The sequence below is a fragment of the Dioscorea cayenensis genome, chromosome 5 (assembly GCF_009730915.1).
Source record: "Dioscorea cayenensis subsp. rotundata cultivar TDr96_F1 chromosome 5, TDr96_F1_v2_PseudoChromosome.rev07_lg8_w22 25.fasta, whole genome shotgun sequence".
Taxonomy (NCBI): Eukaryota; Viridiplantae; Streptophyta; class Magnoliopsida; order Dioscoreales; family Dioscoreaceae; genus Dioscorea; species Dioscorea cayenensis.
In genome coordinates this window covers 31,669,982-31,684,090 of record NC_052475.1, presented here as the reverse complement: position 1 = coordinate 31,684,090, position 14,109 = coordinate 31,669,982, and the positions used below count along the sequence as shown (strand labels likewise).

The window sequence follows — 14,109 nt, the reverse complement described above, 5'->3', positions numbered from 1 at the left end:
GAAAGCGATATGTCTCCCTCTTTTTTGCAAGTCTCTTGAATGTAGCGCCTTGGAATGACGCTTCCGATGATGTACGTCGTCGTCAAATTCGGCGCCTCGTTCAGTCCGAGATGCTCGAGTTCTTTTCGAGGGATGGCGTGGCCGGTTGTGAAACGTCCTTCAGGCGCCTCCACGCACGGCGACAAGCCGAGAAACTTCGGTCGTCAATATCTCGGCATGCTGCGTAAAGAGTTCGCGGTGACATCTTAGCCCAATGTCAGCGGTGGAAATCTCCGCGGTCGGAGCTGCCGTGGTCGGGGGCCCTGTCGTTGATCGTGGTAGGGGGTTGTTGCAGTCTATAGGGGTAGGGAGGGCTTCTCGGCGTCGAGGAATCTGCGTCTTGGCGTGGTGGGGAGTGGAAGTAGGAAGCCAGCGTCCGAGCCTTAGCGATAAGTGCACTCTCATCGTCGCCTTGAGCCCAGTGGTTGGGAGGCGATGGCGTCAGATCCAGGTCGGTTGGCCCCAGACAAATATTTCTTCTTGACGTCATCGGGAACCATTTCAGGAAACTAACATATGTAAAACCCAGAACAATTCGGTGAGATCGATTCATTTTTAAACTATAAAAAAACTATATTTAAGCAGTGTTTATATATTTAAAGCGTTATAGAATATAATTAAGCGGAGAACAAAATATTTTAAAAGCGGTATGAATAATAGTTAAGCAGTAAATACTAAAAGTTAAGCGCTAAATAAAATGTTTAAACATTAAAGGACTTATATTAAACATTGTCCATGATTTAATACCTCTTTTTCCATCGACGATGACAAGCTCGTTTCTACCGTCGCTTGCTTAGGTAAATACTTTTCACCGTGTAGCTGACGTCCTTGGGATCTTCTGAAAGCGGACTTTCTTCCCGTTCGAGTCATTTCGTAAAACCAGGGCGTTAAAGCGGTGAGGCAACCCTTAATGTACCACAATGTTGGTCTTCTTCCGGCGCATCTATCTTGCGCTCGGGCGGCGCTTGGAATATCCTCCATAAGCCCGCGCAATACGTCGCTGCGCACATGCGTGTCGCCCCATGGTGCAGTAGATCGTCGGCGTAATCAGCGATCCGATTCGGAGGCAAGGCATGATGTATTTGGGAAGAGGGCTGTCCCATAAAAGTGCACGTCGGGGGTTTGACAAAATTATCTTCTTCTCCCCTCTGTCGAGACAAGTTGCGCTGAGTGCTCTTGATGGAGTCTCTGTGCTCTCGTTGGTCTTTGATAGATCACAGCCCTTGACGGCCGACTGGTTTTTCTTCTTACGAAAGACCAGCTGCGTCGTCGTCATGACGAGACGAGAGCGAGGGCCACGTCTTGAGAGTGCAGAAAGCTTCGGCGAGCTTTCCCCGATCCACGAATTTATTGGTGCGACCATACGTACCTTTTGCAAAAGAGAATCAAGAAGGGCCCTCTCTTGGTATATGGCTTCCGACTCGATTGAGCAGCGCAAGCGGTGTCGCTTGAATAATCTCCCGAGTGTCGAGGGGTCAGTGTTAACTTTCGATTGATTAAGGTCTCACGGCCAGGGTGTCAAATAGCAGCGCCCATTAACTAGGTTGACCCGCCGTAATCCATGACACTATGACAGATAACAACACATTCGACATGCGGTATTGACAAAAGTTTAAGCGGAAATATAAGGTTTTTAAGCGGTAAACTCTCGGTTATTAAGCAGAGATATAAAATGTTAAGCAGAGACCCATTTTTGTTAAGCAGAGGCGAGAATATAGCAGAGACAACAAATGTTAAAGCTGCTAACATCTCAGTTTTCTTAAAAGCGTCGACCTCGTTTGTAAAAGCTGCAACCGTATCAAGCGAAGCGGAAATGTACATTATAAATATTACACGAATCATAACGATCAGAAAAACTATTTCGATAGGTGTATACATCTGAAAATCGAAAACAAAACAAAACCCTAGCCAGAAATCTCCTGCGGACTAACAAAACCCCGGTAGAAATTTCCTACGAGACTTGATATCTTCCAACAAAAGCAGGGAGCAAGCAAAAAGCGAAAAAAATCTTTCTTTATGTGAGCAGTTAACATAAAACCATACTCGATACCTTAGATTGCAAGCTGGTAAAACTGCACTAGTTGCTTGTGAGGGGACTTCTCCTTGAGATCTGGGTGGAAAGGGAAAAAGGCGATGAAATGGCAATTCTGGAGGCTTGCCAGTGAGACAACCAGGAGGCGACCCGGAAATGGAAAGGCGAAGGCGTGGTGAGAAAAAGCAATTAAGCGGCTCCGATAGAATTCTTCTCTCGGGGTTACCCTCAGGAAAACCGCCCGCTTCCTCTCAAATCGCCGAGATGGTCTGCAGTTGCGACTCCCCATCATGCAAGGGCATTTTACGTCCAAAAATTTGAAACTCACTCCGTTCACATCGATTCTGAGGGTTTGGGGGTTTGAAAAACATAAACTTTTAAAAGGAGGGGTTTTTGGGGATTCTGAAAACTAGCAGGGTGTTTTTGGTAATTTTCTACAAAGCTTAAAAGGGTTTTTGGCAATTTCCACTAAATTTAATTCTAACAAAGAAATAATATATTTACATGTTGTATTAGAGAAAATAATAAAAGAATCTTATCTCTAGATGAATATTAACTAATTTTTAATTTTCCTTAAAAAATAACTCAGTCAATAACATATATTAATTTATCCACAATAACTTTTTAATCCAAATTATAAAACATATAAATATATACATAAGCCGTTTTATTATCCTCAAATAAAAAAAAAGTGGTCAATGGATAAGTATGATATAGTTATTATTTAAGTATGTATGAAAAAAAAAGGATATAATTCGTCGTAGTTAATTTGTGACCCAAATTTTATTGTACACAAATAAAGATGTATTCATCTTAAACCAATAACCAATTAAGGCTCATCAACATGTTTCGCCACCTCCTTAAGCTTGCGCAACGTCAAAAAATTCCTACAATTAATGCAATTCTTTGACAAGGCAGAAGAGTTCCTCCGGACGGTAGCAATAAAATGCAACTTGGAACGAGGACGGAAGAAAGTTGAAATCAACTTCAAAAGATCGGTAGGAGAAGAGGGAGGTCGTGGGTTGAATGGTATGACAATGAAGTATAAGGGGAGGTCGTGGGTTTCGAAATCACTCCTCAGCGATCTTGTTTATATCATTTTTTAGCGGTATTTTTATCTTATTTTCATCTCATGCATTCGGGAGTTAGGTAGAAATCTTGTTTATATTCAGTATAAAAAGAGCGACGTAGATACTATTATTCAGGCAATATAATAATGGAAGAAGGAAATTGACATCCAAATTTACAATAATAGAAGACAGGAGAGTGGAAGCTAACCTCACATTAGAAGGCTCCACCGAAGAGAGAGATAAACTAATGGTTAAGTTTCTTAAAAAAATTGTCAGAATGAGAATAGTAATCAGATCAAAATGACAAAGAGGAAGATCCACCGTTTGATCGTCAAGAATAATGATCAAATTAAATTAGATTATAAAACTTTAGTTTTTTTTATTTTTAAGTTTAGTGATTTCTTTAATTAATTTTTTTTATTTATTTTTGATCGATCTATTGTCCAGTTTGCATTGTGTTTGAAAAAAATATTATCCATAATTATATATAAAAAGAGTTTTTTTAGTGATTTTTCTATAAGAATATTCCCTGTACTGTATTAGAGATGACATATATTTTTCTAAGCTAGAGATGATTTACTTCTATATTAGAAAAGATCTCAATCGGTGTTGGCAAAATTAACGCATTTGTTTTATTCGTTTGTAATGGAATTGGTTTAATTTATCCGCCACCTTTATTAATTGTTATCTAATTAACTTTAATTTGCTTTAAATGATCAAAGTATTTAATTACTGATTTTACAAATTAAGGAGTAAGAAATTATTGAAGGCATGGAACCTGTCTTCTGAGTTTTTGAATTCATGCACCAAAGTTTTTTTGCTTTTAAATGATCAAAGTATTTAATTACTGATTTTTACAAATTAATGAGTAGAAATTATTGAAGGCATGGAACCTGTCTTCTGAGTTTTGAATTCATGCACCAAGGTTAACCTTTTTGATATAGATGCATAAGTCAAGTAAATATAAATTAAAGAATAATAGGTCCTTGATCTTTATTTCCTCCAACATGGTTTACTTCTCAGTTCTCAAAAGGAAAATTGAGACTCCTTTTATGTTAAATTTAGTCTCACCGTTTTAGATTCAGTGATTATATTAAACCACTAATAATAAGAATAATATTCTCTTATCAGCTCAAACTTCATGTATAAGCATTTCCTCTTTTACTCAAGCTAGAGATTCATGGTAATATTTGAGTGAAGATAGATGGAAGAAATCCACAAATGCTTGATATGAATTGGTGCGATAAAGTTTTTGATGTATAATACTATATATATACATATATATATACATGCAAACGAACCTCTCCTTCAATTAGGAAGGGCATTGTATAAGCAAATTATACTATGGAGAAATAATGTAATTAGTGATAAAAAAAATTATGTATAAAAAAAATATTTTGTTAGAGTTTATGACCCAAATTTTATTCGTATACAAACTAAGATTTAATTAGTCAGTTGCAACTTTAGAGACCCGGCTTATAATTACATAGAGCTCTTATTTATAATTGAATTATAGCTTATTAAGCATATCATAGGATTATAATTGTGTAGTCATCAATTTTGAGTTTTAGTAGGAATTGTCAATTTGAATTTTAGTAGAACTTGATAGTTTATGACTCAATATAAAATGCACTATGAATGTGCCAAGTTGTGATATTTGACCTCTATCCGCACTTTACTCTCATCATTGGGTTGGGGCAGATCAGCTCGCCCCTGAAAATAAAAGTTTTGATCCAGCCCAAGCCTATATATGACAAACCTCATAAATAGTTTGGGCCGGCTGAGCTAGCCCAATTTTAAAATGTGAACCCATGGCTCAGCTCATAGGCTTGGCTCTTTGGATTAATCCGTTGCATTTGGCTCAAACCGGTCTGTTGTTATATATATATATATATATATATTTTAACTTACTTTATTAAACTTTGTGATGATTTAAAAATAAAAAAATAAAATAAAAATAAGTACAAATAAATTTATTAATTGATTAGTATTATTACATTTTTACCCGAGAAAAATATTGCATCACTACAATATAATTACATCAAAACTAGATTAGCACCTACTCATTTCTTAATCATATGTGTTTTTTTCCATTCTACATAAAATCGGACCTCTATGTACTTCATTGATCAATGAAAATACAACCCTCTTCCAAGATAAATCATGGAGGAAATCGTTGGTTGGCATGACATGACTCATGAAGTTGGCCCATGACAATTAGGAATTAGCCACTTAGCTAGTTAGCTTTCTTGTATGATGGGCTTATTTCAATCAATCATTTGTAATATTTTTTTTAATTTTTATTATTAATATTTAGTAATAAATTCAATGGGCCAGATCATGGGTCGCCCTGTTGAATCAGCCCTAAAAAGTCCAAAAGAGCATGTCTGTGGGTTAGCCCATCATTTAAAAATAATATTCATATCTAATCGAAGGTTTATTTAGATCATGCTTGGACTGGCAAGTCAAACATTAACTTTGGATATGGTTGGGACAAGCTTGGGCCAGGTCGTAGGCTTTAAAGCTAAATGATGAGAGCCATCCACACTAAGTTTTTTCCAATTTTAAGTTTTGCGCCTAAATCAGTGAATTCTTTTTTTTAAAAAAAATTCTTCTTACTTATTTATTGTTTGTTTATTTATTTCATAATACATCAATTAGAAACATATAATGTGTTGCATTATAGGATTGATGTGAAGTTATCAATAATTATTTTATTAATTAACAAAATTATCCACTCATCTAGAATTTATAGTAAAACATCAACATAATAAAAAATTAATATGTACGCCTATTTAGGTTGAAAGATATGCATTTGTCATGGTCTTGTAGTATGGTATCGAATCTCTTATATATAGTATTTATTTCGGAAAAACTATAATATTGAATTCTAAAAAAACCCACACATCGTCAAGGCATAGGTGCTTGTTGAGCAATGTGTCCAACGTGATAATAAAATTAATAATTTATTTTAAATTTTAAAAAATATATGATGCATCGTTCTCTTGTTGCATATATATCATAGATTATCATAATTGATGATCTAAATTAAACCAAAAATGCATAACAATTTAGAAACTTTAGACCAAGGATTAATTAGCAGGGAATTTGGACGGCGGTTCAACTGTTCGGTAGAAACCCGGTTGAGCAGGCCTCCCAGTCAGATTCATTATATAACGAACCGGATCTGATTGAACCGGTCTTGAACGGTTTTAGACAGCCCGATGAGCCGGTTCGGCCCGGACCGAGCCGGTTTTAAAAAATCACTGATTTCATTTAGGTTTTGTCTTAGACTAGTCAAACACGCACTCTCACGGTCGTTGGTTCATCCTTCATCGGAGGTTGGCCATCGTCAAACACACCCTCAAGGCCCGTGGCCGGCTTGCTATCATCGGTACCTTAGATGCAACCAACCGCAGCCTTTCCCCCTCCTTTCCTCTCTTGCTTCCCCACCTTTAACTCCTTTGAAATCTCTGCGCCTGTGAACCAGCAAACCAGGACGCCTTTCTTAGAACTAACGGCCTCGAACGGATCTTGCCCATCGTCCTTTCATCTCCTCCGGAGGTCCTTCGGGTCAGGTTGCAGTTGCTTTGCAGATCCTTTCATCCCCTTTGTATGTTATTGGACACTTGCTGCTCAACCGATGATGGCTATGCGAGGCTAAGAAGGCTTCCTATACTCATCGAGATCATTATTACGACTTCCAGCAAGGATTTAATAATTGCTTTTATAATCAAAACCAACATTCAAGGCAAGGATTTAAAATTTTAAATCCTTGATTCTGTATCTTCTCTAATTTTTCATTAGAAATCAAAAGAAGAAAAGTTTGATTTTTAATAAATTTTATTTTCCCCCATTTTTCCTGAATTTTCTGGATTTTTTTATAATTTATGAATTTTTTTTTTTGAAAGTTTATTTATTTAAAAATAAATAAAAAAGAGAAATTGTTGAACCGTGCACAGGTTGGCCAACCAGTTCACCGATCGGTCCGGTTATTAAACCCTTGCTTTAGACAATATGTCTGGATAAAATTTTTAAAACAAAACGAAAATTATGAAAGTAAATCCCATGTGAGCAATCACATCATGTCAGATCCCAAAATAAAAAATAAAAAAAAAATCCATCCTTGCACTCGAAACCCACCAAAGCGGGGAGCACTCCACTAGAAGTGGGAAAAAAACAAGAAGAAGATAAGGAAACTAGAAGAAGAGAGGGACTCCTACTAGAAACAACGATGTAGCAGTGCGATGGCTAGTCGGTGACATCATCAAGCACATCGGGATCCGGCTCCCCGCAGAAGGGTCACGGCCCAGATCTAGCGTCGATCGCGGTATGAACTCCTCCAACTTGTGCATCTCCTTAGTGAAGCCCGCTTTTGGAAAAAGCCTTGAAATCTTTGATGTAGCGGGTGAGAGCAGAAAACCCAGCTTCCTCATTCCAAGCGCAAGGAAGGCTTTTTTACGTGGCTCACGTTGATCATGCTAGCGGCATGTTGGCTGATCCTATTCCTCTATGGAAATGTCCAACACTGGCATGGCCTCCTAAATAGAGTCATCAGATACCACATTCGTCATCATATCCTGGGTTGGAAGATGTTCTTGAATCAGGATAGACTATTGGGACTCAAAAGGGCCAAGAGCGAGATGGTTGAGAGCTGAGTCCACTGTCTCTTCTTGTTCATGCTCTTCACCATCAGACCAAGCGTAATTGGGGTCTGGTAGAAAGGAGTCTAGTAGTATCGTGTTAACCTTTGGGACAATGGACGGATACCCAACATGAAGTGCCAAGTAAAACCAGGCGGAATAGGTACCTGTTGTGGTGGGTGATCAGGGGTTCTTAAAAGGCCTCTTGGAGCTGGTCGCCTTGGTTCGCATCGCCCTGAGGGCCTGAGGCAGCTGCTCACTGTGAAAAATCATTGCTAGGAAGCTGATCCTCAGAACCCGGGGCCGAACCTGATGCCTCATCTTGGCCCAAAAGAAAAAAATCCGGTTTATCTTAGCTAGAGCCCAAATCAGCAACAAGTTGATGGCCCAAAGCCTCAACTTGACCCAATCAGGAATCATTGACTTGAGGCTTGGCCCGTGTACTGAGAATTGAACAAAAAAACATCATGGGCCAAATCTTGGCCCGCAGGTTGGTCCAAAACCCGCTAGTTTGGCAGACAATCAACCAAAATAACGCCTCGAGATATGGTTTCGCGAATATCCAGCTGATCCGCAAAATCCAATCCAGGAGAAGTCTCTCGTACTCCTCGGGATTGGATCTCTGAAGGAAAATCAATCACAACCAGACGCTTGCCTCGAGGATCGCACTCAACAACACCTGCTTAGAGATGGCAAAACCCGATCCGTCACGAAGTTCCCGCTCCGATCCGCCCGATCCGCCCCGATTTTGAGCGGGGCGGGGCAATGTATTCTTGCCCTTCACGCCGATAATAATTTAATTTATTATAAATATTATATAATGTATAGGAGTAAATGAATTTTTTAAAAATTTTTTTAATAAATTTCTTATAGAGTTGTCTTTAAAAATATATGTTTTATAAAATAAATCTATTTTATAAATATTTTTAAAAATTTTTAAATCTTATTTATAGCTATAAGCGAGGCGGGAGATTAGCGAAAAAGCAAAAAGAGCGGAGAATAGTGCTCCTCCGATGACCTTGCCCCTGCGGTGCCCAGCTTATTACCATGCGGGGCCGGGATGGTAAAGGCATGCCCGCCTCCGCCACGCCTCCCATTGCCATCCCTACACACTCTAATCTCCCGAGATTAGAATCTCGGGTTGAGATCGACAACCATCGTTGTGCCTCGGGATTTGGATGTACATTCATACTTTCTATCTTATATTATACTGCAATGGATCTAGTTAACATTGATTGTTATTATTCTAAAATAACTAATATATTTTTTTTGAATGCAAATTTTTATTCCAATTTTTGAAATCAAAATAATGAAAAATAAAGCTGATTAAAAAGTTACAAATTAATTACCTTTCGATGATGTTGGTCTGAGATTTGAGAGATTTATAATTTACTCTTCTATTTTTATTATCAACAAAAGATCAATGAAGATTTTTGAATAGAGCTTTGATATATAGATCTACGGATATGTTTAATTTATTGATCATGATATCAAAAATATTATTTTTGCCTTAAATATGGAAGAACATTTATATATAATTGTTTGAATCTATGGACAAATTTTTTATTTATTTTTAAATTTCAAAATTAATATATTTTCAAAGTTTGGATTCAACCTTAACTACTCTGATTTAAATAGTAGTTTAATTAGAAAATTAAATAAACTTCTATTTTTTATTATTATTAAAAATAAATAATATTTATTTATTTGATAATATATTTTAATATCACATGTAGGATGGAAAGATATCTATCCAAATAAATCAAATTTTGAATGTTATATATATGATAATACATATCTCTCTCTCTCTCTCCCTATATATATATTTCTACATATATGTGCGCATATATATGTATATATAAATCAATCTTCCTGATTATATTATCAAAGGTTGATCACCAAGAGCTAAAACACATCAACATGTTTGGTCGTCTCATTAAGCATGTGCAATGTCAAAAAGGTGCTCTAAGGCTATTGCAAAAACCAGATCGAAGAGCTTCGCAATGCGGGGTTAGGAATAAGGGGTAATATAGGGAAATGGGTGTACAAAATTTGAAGCCAAGTTAGAGTCTACAGAAGGACAAATCTATATAGTACTACAAGAAGATCTAGAAATTTGAATGCAACATTATAATGGAAATAGAAGGACGGAAATTGCAAGCAGATCTAATATTAGAGGGCGCTAACAGAGAATTACGAGTGAGAAGAATGGGAAAATATTTTGAATATTTTTCCCAAAAATAATACAGATAATTGGACAGAATGAAATTAAAGGAGGAGGATAGCTCACTGCATCAAGAATTATTGATTGATTATGGAACTTTGTTGTACTTTATATTATTATTGTTATTATTTATAATTTTTAGTTTTTGTATTCAGTGATTTTTTTTAATAAAATTTTTATTTTTAAAAAGATAAAAATTAGAGTGCACACAGCACAGTTGACCCATCATCATATATATTTTCACTGTATATATGCACTACACTGCTTGGATGAGGTCTTTTTTATGTTTTTCTCCCAATTTGTTTTTTGTTTTTTCCGATTTTCACCTTTGGTGATCAGGGTTTGTTTTTATTTTTTTCTTTTGTTTCTTTCTCTCCTGTTCTTTTTGGTAATGAATTAGTAATTATTCACTTTTTAATATATATATATTAAAATTTTTAAAAAAATTTAAGTTTTTGTTTTATATAAATATTTCCTACAATATATTAAAGATGATTTATTTTCTAAGGCAGAGTTGACTTATTTTTATTGTAAAGAAGATCTTGTTTAATGTTGTTTATATATATAGGAAGAGTTTTAATTTGAATAAAACCCTAATCTTTATCTCTAAATAAAACTTAGGGGGATAAAAGTCATTTTGAGGGCTTAAAAAAGATAAAGGAGTTTTAATATTAATCAAAGTCCAATTCTATCTCATAATTCGGATTTAAAAGAAAAAAATATATAAATTTTAAATTTGAGTTAAAAATTATTATTAAATTAAATTATAATAATAAAAATAAATAAAAATAAATAAATAAAACATAAATATTCGGATAATGGCAATGCTAATGAAAATCCGGATATTTGAAAACAAAAATCTTTTGGTTAAAAATAATAACAATATGGTGGGTCCCGGATCTTTTAGGGAGAGAGGAGGGCATAGAAGAGGGAAGGAGCATAGGAGGCATTTGACTTCTCAATGGTTGGATCAGCATGGAAAGGCATGAAGAAGAATGTTCTTCCGTGGTGGGACCGGGGTTAAAAAGAAAGAAAAATGAGCATTACCATGCATGGATGAGAGGCTTCTTCCTTTGATGGTGGGACCCGTAAAGATAGAGACATGGAGGGAAATGATCCAGCCATCCATCCCATATGCATTATTTTGGCGTCAACGAGCATCGCATCAACGACTACATCTTCTCGCACTCCTTTCATCTACAACTCTCTGTGATCTTGGTGGGGTTCTCCATCGTATCCACAAGAAAGTCACCATTACACTGCACCAAAGTGAGGGGTCGACATTGGAAAAGTCATTGAAGTCGTTCAATATCCAGTGGGACTTAGTGAAAAATCCTATTGTGAAAAATAAAAGGCGAGAAGGATCCCAGTGAGATGTCCACACAGATGGTGATGTCCCTTTCACAGCATGCAAGCAAAGAAAGCGTTCATAAGCCTTGGAGAAGTTCATCGTTTTCAAGAAGGTAGATGATCATATGAAATCTCATACAAATATATATATATATATGCTGGTTGTTAATCCCATGCAAAATCGTAGTAGATGTCAGTTTTCTGATTATGCACCTTACGCCCATGCCATATCTTTATATATTGATCTTAGGATCCCGTCCCTCGCATAATTTGTCTTTTAAATCATGCCCATAGACAAGAGATATACGATGTTGCTCGCTTTCACTCCTATGAGTACCATAGTAAAAAGAAGAAGAAGAAAGAAAAGTTTTTGAGGACACGTGTGCAAAATGTGAAAATGTGTGAAAATACTGAAAGCTCGAGGGTTTAACTCCAAAAGCCATGAAAAATATGAAAATATGAAAGTCCGGGGGTTCATTTGCAAAATTTCATAAAATGTGAAAAAATGAAAAGTTAGAGGGCCTCAATGCAGAAGGAGAGAGAAAAAGAAGAGGATTTTTAGCGAAGATGAGGGATACTTTGGTAATTTCACAGACCCTTAAGATCACACAAGTGATGTCTATCATGTATCGATTCTACTCTCTTGGAGGCCTCTTCATTTGCTTTCGCAATCAGCGGGCGGACTTTAGGCTATCAAGATCCTTTTTGAGAGCATAGACTCTCTTTGGAGTGACGACAAATTTCTTTGGTGAGTGGACCTCGTTTGAGGCCATTTAACTCTCTTAGGAGTGATAAAAATTCAAAACCCTAAAAACTCTCTTTGGTGATGGACTACTGTTTGGGGCTGTTGACTCTCTTTCGAGTGTTGAAAAATTCAAAACCCATAAAACTCTCTTTGAGCACATGGACTCCGCTTGAGGGCCATGGAAACTCTCTTCGAGTGAAAAATTCCAAACCCATAAAACTCTCTTTGAGCGTATGGACTCCGGGTTTGAGGCCATTGACTCTCTTCGAGTGATGAAAAAGGTGCAAAACCCATAAAAACTCTTTCGAGTGGACGGGCCCTGTTTGAGGCCATTGATTCTCTTCGAGTGATAAAAAATTCCAAAACCCATGAAAACTTTTTGAGCTCAGTGGACCCTGTTTTGGGCCATTGGAGTGATGAAGAAAATTTCAAAGATCTTGAAAAACCAAGCATTCTAAAAAACATCAAATCAAAATGATGAATCAACAAAATGAGCTCAACAACCCGGAGGTTAAAGTGGTGAAGAGTTCACATAGTTGCAAAAACTACGAGCGTGAAAGCTGAAGCTTTATAAAAATCAAATCAAGTTCCAAATCAAATTCAGAGATGAAAGTTGAAGGTCCAAGACACTAATTTCTAAACAAAGTCAACAAACGAAGCTCAACAACCTCAAAGTTAAAGTGTTGAAGAGTTTACAAGTTACAAAAAGCAGCATAGCGGTGAAAGCATGAAAGTCGAAAACCAAGTTTGTGATTCATCGACATGAGGAATTCACAGGCTTGAAATCAAATTAAATCTAAGATGCAAAATCAAAGATTCAGAGTTTCAAACAAAGTCAACAAATGAGCTTAACAACCTCGAGGATAGAAGTGTTTGAAGAGTTCGCTAAGTTGCAAAGTTTCTTGCAAGCCTAGAGGCCGAGATCTTGTGGAAAAAGTCAAATGAAGTTTCAAAATCAAGTTCCAGAATCAAATCAAAGAATGCGAATTCAACAGAATGAGACTCGACAACCTCTGGGATGAAGGAAGTTGAAGAGTTCCGAGTAGTAAAAAGATTACATAGCATAAAAGCCGAAGTTCAGCTGAAAGAAGCTAAGACTCATATTTACGATTCCTCGATGCGGAGAATCTATAACTTAAAGTCCGAGATAAAATTGAGACCAAACTTAAAACATCCAAGATAAAGCGAGCTCAACAACCTCGAGTTGAGCATTGAGGGGTTCATAAAGTTCATGACAAAAGTTCTTACAAGCCCAGAGGCGAAGCTTATGGAAAGTCAGTCGAGTTCCAAATCAAATCAAGAGATACTGAAAAAGATCAAATGTCCAAATTTCAAGTTTCAAATAAATCAACAAATGAGCTCAACAACCTCGAGGATGAAGAGTTGAAGAGTTCACAGAGTTGTAAAAGATCACAAGCATAAAAGTGCAAGCTCACTGAAAAGTCAAACCAAGTTTGTGATTCATCGATACAAAATCTACAACTTGAAATCAAATCAAAGTTTAAGATACATAATCAAATTCCCAAGGAGCAAGTTGAAGTCTAAGACCCAAGTTTCAAGTTTCAAACAAATCAACAAATGAGACTCAAGCAACCTCAAAGTTGAAGTGTTGAAAGAGTTCTAGCAGTTCGCAGAAAAGTTTCTACAGCCCTAAAGGCGGAAGCTTATGAAAAGTCAAAATGAAGTTCCAAATCAAATCAAAGATTCCAAATTCAACAAATGAACCCAACAACCTCGAGGGTGAAGAGTTGAAGAGTTCATGAGTTACAAAAAGCTACACGACCTAAAGGCCGAAGCTTGTAAAAATCAAATCGAAATTACAATCAAATTCAAAGATGATAACTGAAAAGTCCAAGTTCCAAGTTTGAACAAGTCAACAAATGAGTTCAACAACCTCAAAGCTAGAGCGTACTGACGAGTTCTTACGAGTTGCAGCTTCACAAAGCATATCGGCCGAAGTTTACGAAATGTCAGACCAAGTTTGTAAAAGCAATACGTAACTTCCA

The 14,109-nt window shown here is 36.6% G+C and overlaps 1 protein-coding gene across 1 annotated transcript in view; it reads left to right on the top strand.

Moving 5' to 3' along the window:
* Positions 1-253: 253 nt before the first annotated feature.
* LOC120260286 (subtilisin-like protease SBT5.3) overlaps positions 254-14,109 on the top strand; it is a 21,588-nt gene continuing 7,732 nt past the window's right edge. The window contains exon 1 of the mRNA XM_039267723.1: positions 254-490. Within this exon, the coding sequence (XP_039123657.1) occupies positions 254-490 (237 nt within the window). The remainder of the gene's footprint in view (positions 491-14,109) is intronic.